Below are 21,864 nucleotides of genomic sequence, written 5' to 3'. Positions count from 1 at the left end.
TTAAAAATAGTGGATCCTCTATCTTCATTTACGGGAATTAATTTTCATTTCCTGGATCCTACTGTGAATGTTTCCAATGGACTGCACAATAGCTACAGTTTAAATACTTTTTAAATGAAGAGTTTTTGTTCAGTGTGGGGACGCTTGGTTTATTCCCTGGCACTGAGCATCTGCATTAGCTTCCCTGCATATATCCCTACACCTTCCACAGTTTGGGAGCTGAGAGCAGATGGAAAACAATTTACAGACCCTTAACAGCACTTGTTATTAGTGTTTGTTTTCTGCACATTCATGCTTGAGAAGAGGGTTACCGGGAGAGCATTCCCAGACATAGGGAAGGAAAGCTCGTAGAGCATCAAGGAAGGAACTGAGTAAGGAAGACAGCCAAGCAAGCTAGGACAGATTCAAGCATAGCTGAATTTATATCAAGGGTCCTGTAACTTCTTAGTCACTCTTCTCTCCCTTCCCCATTTACTACAGCATTTCAGGATCTGATCTTTCAAGAAAATAAACACCAGGGAACAACTTCACTAAGATAGTGATACACACATAAAGTATCAACCAGTATCAACCAGTGTTGACATGAGCTCACGTTTCCATTGAAAAGACATGATAATGAAACAGGCCCAGAAAACTTCTCAAATAAATCATGTCCTATTGGAAACCAAACTGTTCAGAATACAAACCTTTTAGAGTGACCCCTTGCTCTCTCTGGTGGTACTATGGATCTTGCACAACTACATTCATGCTGCCTTTTAGCTGTATTTGTACTTCCATCTTAGCCACTCCTTAATTTTTTGAAAATTAGCATCCTGCAAGTAATCTCTTTGTCTCCCTACTCAGTCTCAGAGAATGCTGGTTTTCTAGTGGACAGTGTGGAGCAGAGCAGAAGTGGATGCACAGAGAATCCCACTGATGCAGAGACAGCCATAAGTTCTCCTCCAGTATAATTCAGGAGAAAGGATACAAATTTCTGAATATAGATATAATATATACTAATAAAGTAGGAAAGCATTTTCAGTGAGAGAAAAAAATGCTGTTTATTCTGGGCATAACAGTCAGGCAGTTTAAACATACGCAGCTGTTTAAATGCACCTTATAATTTCCCTAAAAATACTGCACACTACATAGATATATTATATACACAAAGGCATTTACATGTGAAGGAGACCAAATTCCTTAGAGAAGTCACTCTGCAATGCAGCATAAATACCATATCACTGAGGTGGAAGTTGTTCGTGTTTCTTACCAGTAGGTCAGTCAGCAATTCCATCTGTCTTTTTGACAATTTGTTCACAGCTTCCCAATTCCCTTGCGGTTTCTTGTCCAGTGAAACCCCTTGGAATGCACCATGATTGCAGGTTGCCTTTTTTTTTTCCTGTGTTGTGCAAAGGCAAGCCAGAGAGCAGGTTTTTTTTTTCCACAAGGCCAAATGCACGTTTCTTCATGGTTCCTTCCTATCACAGCTGATAAATTCCTGATTCAAAATTCATAGCAGTTCCAGCTGAGTCCCTCAGCAGTGGGTACTTTTTAAGAGGTGTTAAATAGCCTCACATCCCATTGGTTTCAGTGGGAGATGGAGATGCCTGGCTCCTCCATGTTACGTGGCCCATGTATGGTTAGTAAATTGGAACCAGTTTCATGTACAAGATACACAACAGCACTATATAGTCTTTTTATTTTTGTTGGTTAAATCGAAGAATTCCAAAATGAGGAAAAGAGTTTTACTCCATCTTATCTTTACCCTGTTAGATCCTCCCATTCCTTGTTAACAAAAAGAAGTGTATAATGCCAAGACATGAGGTGGCAAGATACAGGTGTTAAAATTACTCCCTTTATATTGATATACTGAATTCAGCATCCTAATCTTTATCCAAATAAAACATACAAGATTGAAATGACCAGTGGGTGAAATCCTTATGCATCTGAGGGGGTAAAGGTTCTACCCTTGGAGCTCTTGAATATTCTGCTCTCAAAGAGGAAAGGGGAGGGAAATGCATTTTAAGGTTATACTAATACAATGCCATTTAAAATAGCTCACTGTTCAAAATATTTGCTAAATAACAGAATTTGTGTTTTTTTAAGTAAAATTCCTTTTTGCTTTAAAAAATATTTTTAATACTTCAACACTGTATTACTAAATAAACTGACAAAACATCTCAGAACTAACACAAACATGCAATTTTAATGCTTTCTAATCACACAAATCAGCACAAGATTTTTGTACTTCTGCATGACCTTCTTCAAATTATCCGTCCATTTTGGCTGAATCAGAATGAGCATGGGCTATTTGACAAAAAACACTAAGTGTGTGAAATGAGGGGCCCTCATCGTTTCTGCCAGACTCCTCTTGACAGAATGATGATAGAAGCATCACATCCCTGGGAGAGTAAATGCAAACTGACAGGAGATGAGCCTTTAGATGTTGAATATAATCTTGAATTGTGCTTGAAGTGTCTTATTATCTTGTCTTTTGATGTCTGAAGGGGTGGCTCATTGTTAGAAAAAGGAAAGCCCTTGCACATCTTTGCCATCTTTAAAAATTGTTTGGCCTTTAACAACTGCTTTTCCAACTAATGTCCATTTCTCCTGACAATAAATACGGCAGGTCGTCAGCAAGTGACAAACAATTTACTTTACATGCCAAGCTTTTATGGCTTTTGAGAGCTCATGTGGAAGCATATTTTAAAAAGCACTAGGAAATTAGCACCATTACAAATGTTAAGATGGCTGTGTATGTGTAGTTCACTGTGTGGTTATTCATTACTACATTTATGTTTTAAAGTCCTGTCTTTCCTGTATACAGACTGCTGTTAAAGTTCTTTATTTATCATTGACTAAAAACAGTCAATGAAAAATAAAGAGCAAGAAGCAATTTTCTTCTGCTCTAAAAAAAGCATTATTATAGATACAGTACATAGGTAATGCATAAAATCATATTTATTAATCATAACAAATCAATATCAGTAGTAGTATGACACAGTTTACCTGTACTGCAGGCCCTCACAATCACATCACTGTTTTTTACACCTTCAAGCAGCTCAACTTTTTTCTTTTTTTTTCAAACTTAAAAGTTTAATGACGAATCAGATCAATATGATTCCTTAGCAACTAAATCACAGGCACACTAGTTTTTCCTGTCACAGCACCAGTTTTGCGAAAGCAGTCAAGTTCTTTTTTCAGGCCTCCGTCACTCTGAGAATCCATAAGAATTCTCAAATGGATCATAAACTGTTACAGGGTTCAGGTTATTGTATCATTATAAAAACGTATTGATATAGTGCAGATGACAAGACATGCAGCTCTTGGACTAGTCTATTACAACCATCTGAATACCGTAAGAAATATCAGATATAAACAAAATAAAACAGTCAGCAGTAAGCTGTCTTTTAGGGAACACATTTTTATTTTTTTAAAACTGCTTTAAGCTGTTTGAAATACAGCAGTTATATTAACCCACAGAAAAGAGAATACAAAACCAGAAGAATGTGTTATTAAAAATAAATAACCAAAAACCTAATCAGAGGCTAGAGAATTTTTTTTTAAATCGTTGCAAGAAAGGGCCTGATTTTGCTCCTTATGATGAACATTTCACACCTCTGTCTGAGTTTTCAGACAGAGCTGAAACAGAACTCTCCCTGCACCCCTCCATCTCCTTTCTAGTAGAGCCCCAGACAGCTCCACTGGCACTACTGGGAGAACGCACCCTGTATTCAGTACACCAAAAGCACACCAGCCTTTACAACAGTCAGGGGTCTGCCGTCATATGTGAGCTTGAAATTTGTAAAGTGCTATTCAAAATACACCAGCATCATTTTACACGAATGAGATAATGGCAGTGTGAGAAAGGCTTAACCCCCACACTCAATCCCTTTGAGGTCCATGGTCACAAGCCGTAGTCCCACAAATCCAAAGTTGCTCATTGACTAGCACATCTCATCTAAGTAAACCTTTGCATCATCTGGTCCCTCTTTTAGTCATTACCTCATAAAAGCAAGGAGGTGTGGGGGCTGGGGAGGAGAGAGTGAGCAGGACCAGCTGATTGAAAGATTTTTTTTCTTGTCAGCAAATGTTATGAGAAGGTTCACTGTGCTGTATCCACACAGTTAAAATGAGGAGTCTCCGAAAGCAATGCATCAAATCCCAGCAATAGAGCCACACAAGTTTCCTTCACACTCTTCATAGCAGGAAAAAAAAATCCCATCAACACCAACAACTTATGCAGATGCTTTTCTTGCCGGATATTATCACTAAATTTACTGTGCTTATGAGAGTAAAGTATATTCAATTAGCAGAAAAAATATTTTAAAATTATTTTCATTTTCTGTTTTCTTTCAGTTGTAAATTCCATTTTTCCTTCAGAGAGATTTGTGACTCGCAGTCCCAAATATTTATGATTTCAGGCAAGGAAGCATAAGAAAGGAGGAGAAATATCAAGCCTATACATTTACAGTCACCATTAATCTCATAAATATCTACCTAATTTCCTTCTCCTCCTTTCAATCACTGTTGATTTCTCTAGTTATGTTTTTCTTTTAGTAACAACTATCATTTGTGTTCCTTAATTATTTTTTTAAATTATTTTAATCCACTCTACCTAAAACCTTCTCTGCCTTTATGGAACCTTATGTTTCAACGCAGGAGGTGGAGCCTTTGCAATACACATGCAAACCTGCATGGCATAACAGAAACCCTCAGGAACCCCAGGACTGGTTCAATAATTCATCGTTTGTTAAATATAAAGGCAGCATAATTAGAGAGTGGTTGCTCCTTCCTGTCAGTATGTTTGCTTGGCTGATCTTAGCTCCAGAACATGAGAAGCTGTAGAGCAGGGGCTATGTGTGAGGTGGAGGCCACGAACCGGCTTGCAAGTATGGATAGGATGAATGCCCTGTTGAAACCTATAGTCTTCCTGCATATGTGATGGACAGTCAGCTGAGACCTGTCAGAATCTGGCCTCCTGTTTATTCAAAGCACGGAGCAAACATGACATCTCTACACTGTGCGAATAAATCCTAATTGTATGCAAAAGAAAATGCAAAAACTGCCCCATATAGTATTTGCTCAAGAGATTAGACTGAACTCAAATGATTTTTCTTCCTTTTGAGTTAATACTGTGTTATCTCATGAAATAATTATACATACTTAATAGTACAATATATTAAAGTATGCCTTAAAGTATATTAAATGAAAAACAATTCTGGCTTCTTGATTAAACAGGTTTTAGATCATCCTCTTCAAGGAACAAACTTCCCCAAACACTAAGATTCAAGCAAAGCATGGAACCCTAAAGAAGACCTTGACAGAGTAAAATGCATTTAAAGTCGACCTGGACAACAATTGCCCATGCACAGCTGTATGTGTTTCCAGCTGTGTGCACACACCAAGGGGCAGAAGAGAAAGGAACAGCTCCAAATCTGGCTGTAAGGAGGGAGAAGGGCAGGCAGAAAAGGTGGCACTTTCATTTTTACTGGCATACTTTACAAGCCTTGGTGTTTGTGGTGACAAACTAGGCTGTGTGTCCAGTGCGCTCTGGGAGAAGACTTCCTTTATCTTCTGCTGGAAGGAAACTGAATGCTAGTAATTCTTTATTCAACAACTTAAACCCAAGATTTTAAAATGTGAGACTACGTCATAGGAGACTGAGCTAGAAAACGAAAATGACTTAATAGAATCTCCAACAGCCATCAAAACATACAACCACCATCTGAATGGAAAAGCACAAAGATGTTTTTAAAAGCTAGAATTATAAAAGCTAGTATTAGTGGAGTTCTATAAACTCCATGCTAGCTTTCAAAGGATTAATCTAATTATAGATTGCTGTAGCCAATGCTGTTCTCAATACAAAAAAGAGGTTTTATTTCTTATTTGTGTAACATTTGAATATTCGGTGTAACATGGAATTGTTTTAGGACTCTAAATTTTTTTATTGCATTACAATAATGTATTTCATATTTCAATCACCCTGGATGACAATTTATATATATTAAATATATATATTTCCCTTTTGTAATCACTTTCAAGTAGTGGGATTACTCTGTATTGTGAAACATAACGTTCTCCTTAAGACAACTTCAAACTGTTCAGAAATTAAAATGATGGTTTACTTTTCTGAAAAAAAAAAATACAGGACATCTGAGAAGAAAAACAAAATTCCCACTCTCCCAACAACTCTTCTTGTATGTTCTAAAATAAAAACAGAAATTCAAACAACTTTTAAGCATAGACAAGCAGCAGTTTAGTGTTAAAAAACATGTTTTAGAGTGACAGGATGTACATTGTCCATTGATTTGGTAGATACAGATAGTCCTGAATTCTTGAGAACAAACCCAATATCAGTCTCTCTGGAAACAACAGGCTCTACTTAGCCAGACAGGATGAGGTACTATTCTTCTCTAGATGACCTCTGCTTTTAAAATAAAAGGGCTTAGTCCTGCTTCTGAGAGCATCGAAGCAGTATCACAACATAAAGCAGGACATGTCACAATACAAATCTTCCTTTGTTTTATATTGATATTGATTGTTATTTTTATAAAGAAGAGGAAAAAAAAGGTGGAAAAAGAGAAAGGGAAGACTTTATGTTAAAAAATATCGAACCATTTACATGAAAAAATAATATTCCTGTTGAAACGTGAAGTATGACACATTTCATTTTATTCTGGTTTTGTCCCTGTTTAGCATGAGTTTTCTCATTTCATCATTTGAATGAACGTCTAACTCTGAGCTTGTCAGAATTTATTTTGTAACTAGCAAAATAATGTTATTTTGATAGTACTAACGGTAGTACTAGTGGTAGCATATAAAAAGTGAGAAAATAAACCATTAATGGAAGAAACATTAATATACTGAACATGCTATTAAATCAAAGTGTAAAAAAATATAAAGCTGATCTTCCCATCCTTTGACCATCTTTAGCTAAAAATAGGGACCACAGGTGATGGATGCAACAGAAGAAACAGTTTCACATGGAAAAAGAATTAAATGAAAGAAGAACCTCTAAATGACAGAAGGAACAAAACCTAGAAAGACAACACAACAAGGAAAACCAAGTACTACAAGGATCTTAAAGAGAAAAATGATCCACAGGAGAATGGCAACTGTTACTATGAGCTTCCTACAGCTACCTCTGCCTTTGGATATTTTTAAAAAATTTATTAACCTGACAGCAGGAATTTTTATACAGATTGCTCCCTGACGGGGTCAGTTTGGTATGAGCACTTGCTACCTCTTTGTTTAGCATAAGGAAATCAAGAGAGGTGTTAAGTGGTGCCATATGCACATTTGGTCAAATGTAACTTTGGTCCCATCTGCCTCACCTGCAAATTTCCATGGAGAACTTGCCTAATCATTTGAAGTCCAATAGAAACATCCTTTTCTCCTTCCTTCTTTTTATATGCTTGCTTCCTTTTTAATGTGCAAGTGTCTGATCTATTATTAATCTCAAAACACAAACCGGCAAGGATCTCAATCAAAGAATGTAACAGTTCTTTCACAAATTACCTGTTTACTGTCTAGTAGCCAGCAAGTCTCCTTAGAAACAGCCAGTCATTTATGTTGCTTTTAAACAAGTTTGTTGTTATTTTTATAACTTCAAAGACAGGGAGAAGAAAGATTTACTAATTAAAAATGAACCATTTGTCATTCAGTCGTACCAATTACATACTGGGATTTAATTCTTTTTTTCCCTCATTCTCTAATGTTATTCTGTGTACAAATACAGAAAATCAGACTTCAAGCCATTTAAGAAACACATAACATATACTTTGCTCAAAAACATTTAGCAAAGAAGTAATTTGAAATTCAGGAGAACAAAAAGAATTGTTTTTAAAAAAAGAAACACAATCAGCTTTCTCTCTACTCGAAATATCTTTTGTTGTTTGATTGATTTCTTTTAAAATAGGCTGTCTTTGTCACAATTCAGGGACAGCAACAAGAGACTTCTTTATTTCCATACAGGCAAGGGAAGTGGGACTGCAACATTTGTCCTTCATCAGTCCAGTATTGCTTTCATCAAACATTAAGGGACTAAGTCTCTGGTCTTCTCAGAGTCGAAATGTATGTGCTAGCATCACCACTGCCTGAGATACCTGCAATACCTAAGCACAGCAGGAACGCTGAGCTGAGGATGGATTTTCTGTCTCACCGTTGCATCGTGTTTTGCATTTAAGTAGCCATAATATTTTTTTAGACTTTAATTGGCATTTACTCCCCATTCACAAGTGCATGTCCCACTGACAGAGCAAGAACTCTCCCAAGAAACCAGACAATAACATTATTCAGAGTAGTTATTCAAGTCCCTAACTATTTGCAAATACATGTTTAAAAATGTTCATGTCAAATATATCCTTCAGAAATAACAATCAATCACATAGCCAGACCTCCAGGTTCTTTGAGAACTTATTCATTATTTGAACAAGACACTATTACATTTTAGAAAATGGGTTTAAAAGCCTGTATGATGATCCAGTTCTGTAAACATGCCACCCATTCATATTTCTCATTGGCACAGTCTTTGTAATGAAATAGTGTTCCCAATCCACAGATTACTTGCTTTAATAAAATATCACACATTCAAGCACTAGCAGAATCAGTCCTATGACATGGATAACCTATACTGTCTCACAACAAAGCATCTGCAATGTGGAAATTACTGAATAAAATTATGTGAAGAGACAAGAATCTTTATATGCAGATTGAACATATTTCAAAACTTTGTTGCATCTAAAAGAAGGCTCTGATTTTAATACAGAGACCACTTGGGCCATGAACTTCACTGTCAGTACAGTGAGCTTTAAAATGCGTGAAGAGCAACAAACACACATTGCTTTCTTCTACTGAAATTACCAAACCTTATCAAAGTGTTCCTGATGGACAGAGATCTCTTATAGGTCTTTAAAATTTGAGGATATAACCAAACCACTGAGAATCATCCTTAAATACACTGATGAAAGAAAAGCTCATAGTCCGAATGCCCCCAAAGGCTAGATACACTGTTAAGGATGATAATGTGAGCTTCCTCACAGCAACCTGGCAATGACCTCTGCTTTGACCTGTAGAGAGCAATGTCTCAAGAGGTAAAATACAATTTAGTCCTTTATTCTTCATAACTGAAATTATTCCAGTGCCATAAATTCTAATCAAGGCACTCCAATTTAAAAACAAACAAACAACAACAAAAAAAGAAAAATATAACATATGTTTCTTTACAGAGTAATACAAGGGATCTACTAACAAAACATAATCAGCTAGAAACAACTTCTACCCTGTTTCTCTGCAGCATGTATGGCTATACATAAAGATGCACACAGTTCTGAAACATGGGTAACAAAATGGGAAAGGAAAATAAAAATCCTAAAGCCAACACAGGGGTTTGAAAACAAAACCTTGTTTATGTAAATGTGTCCAGATTCATTTAACTCCCATAACCCTGCTCCATATTTCAAGCATACACAGCATTATGAAAAGATCAAAAGTCTGCTAATGAACCAAAGAAAACCAGAGTCTTCAGATCCAACCAAGGAATTCTAAGATTTAATTTCACTGGAACAAAACCTTGCCAGCAAAGTGAAAAAAAAAAAAAAGGTTAGCAGTCAATTTTTTTTGCTGTCCAGCAATAATTAAATAGGAAACACTTGTGCTCCACAATTATAGGCTTGGTATTGCCCTCACTATATACTTACAGCTTTATTTATTTTGATAAGTTCGATGCATAGAGACTCAATCTCAAAGAGCAACTTTTTATAATACAGTAAAATTACCTTAACATCAGTGCAAGTGCACTCCCAGCATTTTTTAACCATCTATGGTTATATAACTAATTATGCCACAAATTACCATCAATAAAGGATTAATTAAGGACTGGATGTAACTCCAGGAAAGTCAGACTGAGTCCACAGGGGTTTTTGATGCTCGGACTAGCCACTTTGTTCTCGGGATTTTTACTGTACAGAGAATTTTATATACGGCATGCCCCTGGTGTCTATACTAACTTTTTAATCTCAACAGTTTATTACACAGATAAACATGAAAGGAGTTCTTCTTATTCTAAGGGTTTTTCAAAGAATACTTCATAACTTATACTAAACCTGTTTGAAAATATAGTATAAAACGGCAACTAGGATTCATTAATTTAGGATCAAATCCCAGGGTTCTTAATCAAGAGAAAATACTACTTAACGTTAACAAAAGCTTTCTGTAGTTAGCACCGTGGCATTTGACCTGGGTTACTACTTTGAAGCATATTGCAGAGTAAGACAAGTTGATTGGAAAATGACACCATCTGGAATGTCAAGAGCCAGACTCAGTTTTTCTGTTTCTTAATTACATCCTATGGTTAAAATAGGAGATATTACTTCACAAATATTTTAAAGATTAAATAATACACTGCAAGATCTCCTACAAAGCAACTTTGCTTCACACTGTACAGCAAAACTGCAATTCCTGTAACCAAAGCACTGTAGCTGTGCTAACTACACATTTCAAAACTGTGCTTCTGAGTTAGTATGTTTCAAGATAAAGTCCTTTACCAATATTTTGCACTTCAGAAAGTATTACTGACCATTTTTTCTACTATTTTCTTGTTTCATATGACTTCAGTATCAAAAGTCTTCTGCATGCAGATATGCAGATTCCAAAAAGCCCACTGGTATAAAAGCAGAAGAGGAGGATTACAGACCCCCAGACTGCAGGACAGAATTCTCTTTCAAAAAAAACAAATTAAAAAAAAAACAACAAAACCACAAAAACAAATAAAACAAAGAAACAAACCAAATCACCACCGCCAGGAGAAAGAAAGCCGGCAAACAACAAGCAAGCACAGCCCCTTTAATCACAGCTGCTCCTGTCATTACTCACAGGTAACAACTGCACCACGGTGACAAAGTGCATCTTCCCAAACACCTGTACATCAATTTCAGGTGGGAGCTATTTCAGATCATCAGAAACTACTTATGCTGGTATTTCTCATTTGCTTTGTCACCGATAGCAAAGCACCCAGAAGAGAAACAAAAGTTTACCGCATCTTTTCAAAAATAAGTACAATTAATCGTACTCCTGCCCTTTCCTCACTGGCATCAGGTACCAAAGAAGTGCCATTTTTACAATTAATTGCACTATTTGCTACCAAAATAAAAAATAAATACCCACTGTTTCTATGGCATGCAGTGAAATACCAAAATAAGGAAGTCCGAGAATAAGGAGGTGGATTTTAGGAAAAGGTACAGGTGAGCAATGCAGGTGTTTGCAGAAATAAACTCATCCATCAAAAAAAGCTAAGCAGAATGTGTTCAGTAAAAGAGAATAAAGCTCTTCACATCTCATCATTCACCTCTGTTCATCTATGTGAAAACAAGGCTTGTGAAATATTGCTAACATCAACAAGACACTCAAATGTTGGTCATTCATCCCAACTAAATCAGTACAGTATTTTCACAAATTTTTCAAAAAACACGAAAGCATCAATGTAGAAAAACTTTGTTGTCTATGGACCTGTCTCATCTCCTTGACTTTCTAAAATGCTCTTCCCTCTCCTGCTTAACAGATTGGTCTATATTTGTGTATCAGAACTTTAAACAAAATGACACATTTATTTTTAGTGTTTACTGCAAATCTGTCTCAAGAGGTGCATCCGTGACATAATGGCTAATCATCTTTACTTTACATTTGCTCAGTTTGATGCTCAAATTTATCAAAATAGGCCCCGTTCTTTATTTTTATGTTCTCAAAGTTACTAAAATTAATTGACAAGAGTTGCTGCTAATAGATCTGTAGTATCTGTCATAATTGTAACAAAACCTAAATAAATGGTTCATGAGTTCATGCTGAGGTAGTTGAACTATTTCTCCTACTTTTTTTACTTGGGAACATCTTTTTAGCAGAATAAGAATCAGGCTAGCAAACATCTCACCAATACAAACAGCACAACATATTAATTTGTAGCTTTTTCAATAATGCTTCTAGGGACATAAATTATATTTTCAGTCCAGAAAGAGACAAGATATGGTTGCATATCATTTCTATATGACACACAGCAACTCTAATGAAAGTATCTGTATATATTTCACTACCACTGTAGAACATCCAAATGACAATGGCTAAAAAAATATCCTGCCCTTAATTAGAAGACTTGCCTGATCTAAAAACAGCAAACAGACATTTTCACTCTTCCCAAATCAAAAGCCCATTTTTTGTTTTGTATATGCCTTGCTATATTTAATAGATGCATCCTAAACATTTGAGTAAATAAAATATATACAGAGCTGAAGATATTTATACTATTCTAGACAACTAATAGTCCTCTGAATTTTACACATTACAATTCTTTCCTGGATGAAATAGGTTAAAACAATTATTATATGCTTTTTGAACATTCAAACTGATAATGGAAATTATGCTTTCCATGGAAACAATGATTACTAAGAGGGTGCTTAAAATGGATGTGATATTCAGTAATGGTCATCACTGCAATTGAGAAATTAAATTCTAGGATTTTTAATTATTATGATTTTCCCGTATCTGTACTGAAGCTATTTGGTCAAACATTTTGTGCTGTATCTATCAGTAATGGGTAAAGAACATTTTAATATAAAATTGCAGGTATTCCTTTGTTTTAAAAAAAATCTTACAGCTGTCACTGTAGCTGGAATACTGAAATCTGAACACTCTTACAGATTTCCTTACAGATTATGAAATCAAAACTTGAACCTTAGAAAATGGGCTCTCACTCTCACTCCCTTAAAGCTGCATTCCCTTTAAACAAGATCGTTTTGCCTTCAACTTCCACCTATAGAATAATGAAAAATAAGGAAAAGCTCCATTTCTATTAATGTTTGTCTCAGGTCACAAATGGAAATAATTAAAAGGACTCTTTCAGGAGTGCAGTCCCTCTAAACCCAAAATGTCACAATGTGCCTTACAGTGCTGCTCCAGCTCAGGCATCTATCAACATCTATCACTCAAGCAAGCACCTCAACAGCTCTGCTCCCTTTTCTGATTAGAGATCAGAGTTGCTTGAGTTGGTTTACAGGGTGTCATCTGTTTGAATGACAGATGTCTGTGTTGGAGTGCCACTCTAGCTGCTTTGTTTTGATTGTGAAAGGTTACACTTATCTGGCACAATTCAGAATATTCAAAAATAAATAAAAATTGAAAAGGTAATTTCTCGTTCCACGGAGTTGAGAAGAAATATTTAATTTCTAATTTAAATTCCAAAAACCTTAGCTCTACATGCAATACCATTGCTAGTCTTTGTTTATTCAGTACAAAGTGTTTTCTATGAGAATGTTTAGTTTATCTTCAGTCAGTTTTATTTTTACCATTTAAAATTATAACTTTACGGTTTAATCCAGCCTCAAAAGAGCTGGTAGCATGTGAGACACACCAGCACCTGATGCAATAAATGTTAATTAAGTACTTGAAGAAAATGATCCCCATCTCTTATTTTACATTAGAGTCCATGGATCTGAAAAAAAGACAAAACATCTGCAACTTGCATAAAATATGTTCGTTGTTAACAAAAGTTTTCAGGACTGATGCTGTCATTCTGGTGACCAGTTGCAAAGGGAGCAGAGGGCTGTATGCTTGCATGCTCCAAGCTACTCCTTCCTACTTACAAGAAAATTGAGCGAACAGAAAAAAAAAAAAAGAACAGGGGGAGATTGCTCTTCCGGACAACATGGTAGCAGTGAAATGAAATACCTAGACAGACTTACCGAAGAGCTTGCTGGGAGTGTCCTCGCTGTCATTTGATTCCACAGGCGCAAGCAAGGGCTCATTCAGCTCGTTGTCTGAAGTAGCTGCCTTGTCCTCACCTCTCAACTCTGCATTCATTTCACTCCGCAGTGACAGCAAGGGCTTACTGACTTGTCCAGCTATCATTGGATCCTAGGATGGGGGAAAAAAAAGAGTGAGGGGGAAAAAAAAGTGGCAGCTTTGGTGTACGTGTACTGTCTCTCCCTCTCTTACACACACACACACACACATACACTCTCTCTCTCTCTCTCTCTCTCTCTCTCTCTCTCTCTCTCTCTCTCTCTCTCTCTTATCTCTGGCTGCTCCTGCTGTTATTGCTGGCTGCAGTCAAGTGAAGAGCTATTACAGATCCAATGAGTTTTCCATTACTCCCCACCCTATTAAAGCTCAACTAGCATGTGAGAGATTCAGGATGCTTTGGAGAAAAACTTCTAAGGAAGCAACATAACCAACACAGCTTTAATTGTGGGATGTGCTTTTTGTGTGTGTATGTCACCCTGTCCTTAACATAGTAAGAAAAGAAATTCCTATATGCTCCAATGCTATGGAAGTGGAGCACCCTGTGAGGGCTCCATAGTGATTTAAAGAAGCATCCTCAGCTGTACAACATTAACAAAACCAAAACCACAGTTTTTAGTATTCCACCATATCTACGAAAATACACAGCATAAAATAGCCATTTCATTACATACATTCAACAGAGTGACAGATTTCTAACTATTCCTGTCTCTGGGATACTATAGTCCAAAAGTCCATAAACACACAAACACATTTTTCTTTTGAAAATAAAAACCACACAAAACATTTTCTAAAAGATAAAATCAGGGAAGATACTTACACATACAGTTAGCAATTATTCTTGTGTTTGCGACATCATATCCCCCATAAAACATTACACATACATATATACATTTAAGTTTTTTCTTGATGATTTGAATTTGTTTTATCTTCTGCTCGTTGAGGACGTTTGGGGGTCAGGCATTATTTCCAAGCACACTCAATTATTCCGTTTGTAAACTAATAAGCATAATATCATGACAGTATGGAAAGCAGAGTAAAAAAAAACTGAAAAAAAGAAAAAGAACAAGTGACCTTGTTGCTCTCTCTAGCAGCTATTTATTGCAAAGTTCATGCCTAAATGGTTCTTATGCAGAGGACAGGTGACCAGCGAGCAAATAGGTTGGCTAGCATGTTCCCTCTGTCCCGTCCTCACATTGGTCGATGTTTGCCTATGGGTTTTTTAATGTATTCATGTCTGAAAAGTGAATTTGATATGACACATGATAATCTATGAAAATGTTAATCAATACAAATAGTTTAAGCTGTCATCAAATGCACTTCTTTAGTCAATACTCATATTGCCGAAAACAATGTCACTGTCACCAGGACTTAATTTGCACAGCACTTAAATATTGGACTCTGTGCATCAATGCACTTCTCTTCAAATACTGTAGGTAAACACATTTTCTCCCTATTTAAGGCTGAAGCACTCAGCACACATTTAGTTGAGCCGAATCCTCCCCTTTGAATACCTTGATAGGTCCACTGGAGGGCAAAATTAATACTTAATTGAATCTCACAGTCATCAAAATAATCAATACTTTTTTATTATTTATTCTTTACAGTCTGTTGACTGTTTCAAACCTCTGAGGGAATGGTGGAAAGGATTCATGGCTTTGAAACACTGTCATTTAACAAGGTAATTTTCAGTGGGGCATTAGGGGTTGTGAAACATATAATAAAACAAAAATGGTGGCTTATAATGGGAAGAAAGAAAAGAATTATATTTCTGCCATCTAACAAAACAGGATAAATAAAAAAAGCAAGTGCGAGCAGGAGAGGGAGAAAGGAGGGGGAGAGGGAGAGAAAGACTGGCTTTTGAAGGGTTTTATCATATCAAGAGCAGAGCTGAGCTTTCATAATGCTGACATTTCTCATTCTGACAATCCTAAACAAGTGGAAAGGATGAGATCGCAGATATCATCTTTCATCACATTCCCCAGCTTAAGAACCAACATGACAGCTTCTCTCCCCTTTACACTGTTAATTACTAAATAAAATACTGCTCTCTGTCAGCATTAGATTATTGCAGATAGCAACCACAAACATTACTCCGTTGTTTTGTTTTGCCTTTTTTTTTAAAACCCGTGATACCTGCCTTGAACTCTTCAGAAAATAAATTAGGCTTGTGTCTACATATTGTAAATATATGAAACATAATCAATTTAATCAATGTGGTCAATCCATGTTATTGTCAGGCTAAATTGCTGGTGATTTATTAACATTTCATTTACTGTATTTATTAGGTAGCAACAATCTGAACATTTCTTAGATGTTTCTGGAGAGGAAACAGAAGTCAACAGATTTGTTCTGCAGACACTGTAAAAAAACTCTGACTTGTTTTCCCTCATACTCATACTGCACTGTGGACAGTCATTTACTGAGGCAGAAACATATGTGTGTTTACTTTCGTATACTAAATAATGTATTTTAGTAGATTTTGCAGTTAAAGGTCATTGTGAACACAAACAGCACTGTTTCAAAGTCTGTGCTGCTGCTCTCAGTTTCAGCTATTCAAAACTAACATCAAGATTTGATACTAACCTCCATAACAATTGTGAATCCAGAAAAAATATGACCCTTTTCATCAAAGTAGTTTGGGGAGGGAACTAATCCTGTCCGCACAGCTATACTCCTAATCTGAGGACTAACGGCAATTTAATAGTGGATTCTTACATCAGTAGGATTCTAGATTAAGTCTAAATTGCCAAATTCTGAAGTTAAATATACAAAAAATGGAAGGAATAAAAATGTAGGAAATGTGACAGCACTGGGAGAAACTTCAGCCCTTAGATATACAGCAACTTCAGTGGGGCTAAGATTTTACTTGTTATATATATCAATAATTTGACCTCATCTGGAGTACTTTGTTCATTTCTGGTTAGTCCATCTCAGAAAGATACATCAGAAAAAGGTGCAGTAAGATTGATAAACTGATGGAAAAGATTGTGAGGGTTTACAGAAAAGTGTGACTAAGAACGAGCACGGTCAAAGGATAAAAGATGGCGGGGAGAAAATGTAGATCAGGAACTATTTACCCTACCTCATGTGAGGACAAAAGATGTCTCCACTGAAATGGGAAAAAGTCATAAATCTAATAAAAATAAATGATACTTTTCCAAAAAGTAAGTGGTGGAAAACCTGTGGAACTTGCTGGTGCAAGGTATCACTGAGACCCACACCACAGTAAACATCAACATAGTCAGTCTTATGGTTGGACAGACTCTTAGCAGTGAATTTAAAAGAGCTTTGCAAACACAGTGGCAAGGACTATAAAAACTGAAATAACACAAACTGCTGCCGCCTCCCTCAGACAGTATCAGAACCTGTAGTTAACCCCTGGGGTAGCTCTCTCTGTCAGGTGGTAAATGAACAATGACTTTCTCTATAAGCAGACGGATTAGATACTGCCAAAATTTTTAGTCTACATGAAGACTAAATAAATCGCTTAAATGATGGGTTAAGGGAAGGTTTGTTTCCTTGAAAAACTTACTCTAAAATGGACATTTTTAAACTTCAGATTATCTCCAGACCTTCAATTGCTTTCTGTGCCTGTTCTGCAGTGAATTATGTATGATTAAAAACTATTGCTTTTATAAAACATATAATAAATTGTAATTCCAGTGTACAGTAAGTGGCCTAGTCTGCAAAATCCCTTGGTGAACGAAGGGATTGTTCCTATATTTCCCAATGGCCTCCCCAGAAAAAAATCCTAGAGTAATTACTGTGACTGCTGCAGGCCCAGCAGTCTTCTCCTCCCCTTCTGCCCTCCTACAAGTCCATTCCAGAGAGGACCCACAACACTGGAGTGGATACATTGAGGCAAGGAATTGTGTACACATCTTTTGTCAGGATCTGTTCTCCTGAACTAGATGTCTGTGGGCTTGATGCTCAGCATTTGCTTTTTGGAAGGTGTTATAGGTCAGATTACACTTTGCAGTGTAACACAGGTCCTTCCACCGACTGACAGCCACACAAAAGTTTAAGCTTTTCATATGCAAAGCAGAAAAGTCTAAGAATGCATAAAACCAGCAAGGTGAACTTTGTAAAAAGGGTTAATATGCTTTAAGTAAGAGGCATGGGAACATAACAGGGATATAATGCTTCAGAATTTCGAAGTTCTGGTTATGAGAGAACTAAGGAATTGCAATCCCCTTATTCAAATATACCTGTATATACCAGACACGTACTGACAAATTTTGCACACATCTCTTGCAGATACTCATATAAGTTGTCATCTATTTCTTGTCCAACTAGCACTGGTATTTCCAGACTTGCCTGTTTTCTATGAGATTTCCCTGACAGCTTTGTGCTGCAAGTGGTCCTCCCTGCTGTGTATCTCCCTTAAGGGTGGCTTATACCTTCTGTAATTCAGTTGCATCTGCTACGCTACTGCTCAGATCTACCACTCCCTTGTGACTTAAACTGGTTGTTGGGCTTAATTTAATAGTAAAAATCATGTAGATTTGCAAATGCAAATTACAGTTCTAGTAACACGCCCTCTTTTAAAAGCCAAAACTTTTACTTTTTTCTTATCTGCAGTGCTGTAGGAAGTACAGAAGAACATTTACCACCATGTTAAAAGCTTTGCCTTTGCACTTTAAGGGTAAAGGTGCAGTTTCTAAGCAAAACTATTTAGTAATCAAAGAGCTTTTAGAGGAAACTGTATGGGTTTTGTGTCAAACATGCCCTAGGCAGAAGCCTAAAAATAAGAGAACAAATTGCTTTTTTCCTTAATGCAGGATTTGAGTGATAATAGAGCTTTATAATATACTGATTTAGCCACTGGTCTAAATTTTGTACTTACTGCACCATAAACATTGTTGCTCTGAATGTAATTACTTTTTAAATTTTAGTTCAGAGAAAAAGTAAAATCCTCTGGTTTGCTTTTTATTTTGCCCTTAGTTTGAAGTTACTTTACATGGACTTTTTTTTTTCCTAGCTTAGAAGTACTTGAAATCAATTTTCTGATTTTCTTCAAAATATGAAATAAATCCTGTTTCTTCCCTTCCTCCCATGTCCCTCCCTCCCCTCCCACACCCCAATCCCAATCTTGTGCAGACTTCTGTTTGGGACGTACACAATGAATTTTTTTGAGAGCAAACACAAAAATTCTAATAAACATAAAATTTACAGTGTTCTAATAACATTATTCTAAAGACTACAGTAAAAAATTATTCAAATTGTAGCTTTATGATTTTTATAATCAAGATAGAGCACAATCATAAACTTATATAAAGTCATTCTAATATGTAACTTAGCTATATTTTTGAGTGAGGAATGCATTAAAAACACTCTACTGGGAAACGATTGGATTTTTTTTTTTTTCAAATGCCAGTACAATTTAGGATTACCTTCCCTCTTGGTCCTCTTATGAAGTAGTCCTTCTTCCTTCATTTTATTGCTTCTAGAAGTATTAATTTTTTTCCCATAAATATTTCTCACAGACAATCTTCTTTGATTCTTTCTTCTTTAAACATTGTTTTATCTGCTGTCACTAATGTGCTGATATTTCCGTTCCAATCTATCCACAGTCTGGTTTATGCAAATTACTTTAAATCAACCTTTCATCCCTTGCTAGCCCCTGACCATTGCTACCTGCTGGCTGTCCCTTGCTTAGAAAAGTTACAGAGAAAAATCTGATCATTTTCTTCACAGCCACATCTTTAGATGGATGCTTATAAGCAAAACAAACAAAACTGCTGATACATGATCATTAAACTCCATTCACTACTTTGATCTTGAACTTCTATTTACTGCATTACATATTTGCTTCTCTTACTCATATTACTCATATTTAACTTACTATAATCTTCTGTATTCCTCCCCATCTTAGAGCAAAAAGCTGATATATCCCCAGCTCATCTCACTTAATATGAATATTATCACCCAAAAAAGTCTCCACTTTTCTTCAACTAGAATAGTATTTATTCTCCTTATTAAAATCTCTGTAACAGAAAAAGAAAGTTCTTTTCTTCTCCCTTTTCTCAATAATAGTGTGATTTGGGGCATTTTATTTTTCCAGTGATACTCATCTTTACATATATTGTCCAAGTTGCAGTTATCAAGGAACAATTTCTAGTTAAAAATAACATAGCTCCTTAACTAACCAATGCTTAATTATACTCATTTTATTAATAGTACTGAACTGTAATTAACAATTTAATTTGGAAAGTTAGAGAAAATATCACTGTTCAGGGTGTTCTCTTTCACTCAAGTATTCTTCTCAGGTTAAGTAGCAATCTTAGGATGGTCTCCTTCATTTATTTACCTAATTTTAGATTCTCTGGAAATTAAAATGGTTAGTGGTAGAATAACACAGATTCTGACAGGAAAAAGAGTTTTCTGAAACTCATGGAGCTTTTAATTGTTGCTTTAGAAATCTTAAAATTGAATTAATTTTATTTCTTTGTTAAGCTAAATTTTAATTGGCAATGTCCCTTGAATCGCTACCTCTTGAGATTGAGGTACTACAATGTGTTTTCAAATCATACAAAAACATCCCTCATTAAACCTATTTTTCACCCTGTTTGACTCTTTTCCCTAATGAAATTGTTGCACTTATTTCTTACGCTTGTTAAGAGCAAGCTGAAAGGTTTGCAAGAGAAGTTCTAGTCAATTTGCTAGTCAATCTAGCTAGAGGCTGCAGGATGGGAATAGACACACAGCAGCTCCATGTTAGTAAATAGCTAGGTCACCATTAATTTTATAATCAGTATGTGTTTATTGCTCTAAAGGTACCCCAGCAGTCATGCTGCAATCTTCAAACGGGAAAGAAAGGTAAAGGATGCTGGTTTCCCCATAGAAAAAGTGAGGAATAGTAATTCATTGTAGAAGACTGCTCCGTCTCTGATCCAGAAAAGCCATTTCTGGATCCTGCTGGGAAAGAAATGCTTGCATGTATGAATCCATATTTTGTGTTTTTCCTGACCCATGTGACACTAATGCCAGAGTACATACAGCATAGAAGCTTTACTCTAAATGTTGCTTTCAACTCCTAGAGTTGATTTTAATGCTCCTGATACAGTTATTAATCTGATTTAAGAATCATGTTGCTCTTCTTGTTACAAATAATTTCATCATCGGAGTTTTGTACGACATACAGGGTGAAGCTATTCAAAACTTTATTAATTAGATAACAAGAATTTTAATTTTGGCCTTGGCCCAATTATAGTAATTCTCCATTTAAATTACATACTGCCTTACTGGAAAGGAGCTTTTATATCTGTGGACATGTAGCAGAAGCTTGTATGGATACACAGGTCAAGAGCCAGAGAAGCTACTATTCTGGAAGCTACCACACTCCTCCGATTTCTATCTAGTAGAAATAACAAGTCTAGAGAGTGGTGAGAGAAAGCAGCTTTCTCCTAGTTAAAGATTCTTGGAGTCACACAAAACCTGACCCATTTTTGAGAAAGCAGAAGATCGGGCCTTGCAGATCAGGATAGGACAAAGGCAGAACAGGCATTTTTTGACTGGGACCAATATAGTTGAATAAGCCTTCAATAGACCTTCCCACTCATTTCATAGAATCATTTAGATTGAAAAGGACCTTTAAGATCATGAAATCAAAGAGATTTCCAACTCTTCTGCTATCTGATTTCCTGAAAGAAAGAGGTGATATAGGAGAACAATTAAATCTGAAATTAGATGATGGTTCCTATCAGGAGTAAGACTTTGACACATTTTCTTCATAGAGTAATAGATGATTCCCAATGCTCTGTCAGTTCTATTCTGCAAGGAGCCATGTCAAACATAAGAAAATATCCAGAAAATTTTAAGTCTGTAAGAATAACTAAAATTTATAAATAACTGTGGGGCCAACTTACCAGAAGACTTGAAAAAAATTTCATTATGAAGAGGAAAGCATTGTCTTCCATTACGAAGAGGAAAGCATTACAGAAGAAAATACCATTCTACTCTAATGTAATACATTACCTGTCTAAAGGATCCTTGCTATTAAAAAAAAAAAAAAAAAAAAAACAAAAAAAAAAAAAAAAAAAAAAAAAAAAAAAAAAAAAAAAAAAAAAAAAAAAAAAAACCTTTTTTTTCAAA

At 35.9% G+C, this 21,864-nt stretch overlaps 1 protein-coding gene across 9 annotated transcripts in view; it reads right to left on the bottom strand.

The window, feature by feature from the left end:
• Positions 1–21,864, bottom strand: part of POU6F2 (POU class 6 homeobox 2) — a 354,832-nt gene that overhangs the window by 241,322 nt on the left and 91,646 nt on the right. For 8 of the 9 annotated variants that reach the window (XM_017820432.1, XM_017820438.1, XM_017820448.1 and 5 more), the window contains one exon: positions 13,710–13,881. In XM_017820432.1, the coding sequence (XP_017675921.1) occupies positions 13,710–13,875 (166 nt within the window). In that variant the 5' untranslated portion in view covers positions 13,876–13,881. Of the gene's footprint in view, positions 1–13,709; positions 13,882–14,587; positions 14,746–21,864 lie in introns of those variants that run through there. The other variant, XM_017820485.1, reaches the window with a different exon arrangement.

Source organism: Lepidothrix coronata, unplaced genomic scaffold (genome assembly GCF_001604755.1).
Source record: "Lepidothrix coronata isolate B3197 unplaced genomic scaffold, Lepidothrix_coronata-1.0 Scaffold3, whole genome shotgun sequence".
NCBI lineage: Eukaryota > Metazoa > Chordata > Aves > Passeriformes > Pipridae > Lepidothrix > Lepidothrix coronata.
The sequence above is the reverse complement of the archived record's forward strand: the minus strand, read 5'-3'. Positions and strand labels throughout refer to the sequence as shown.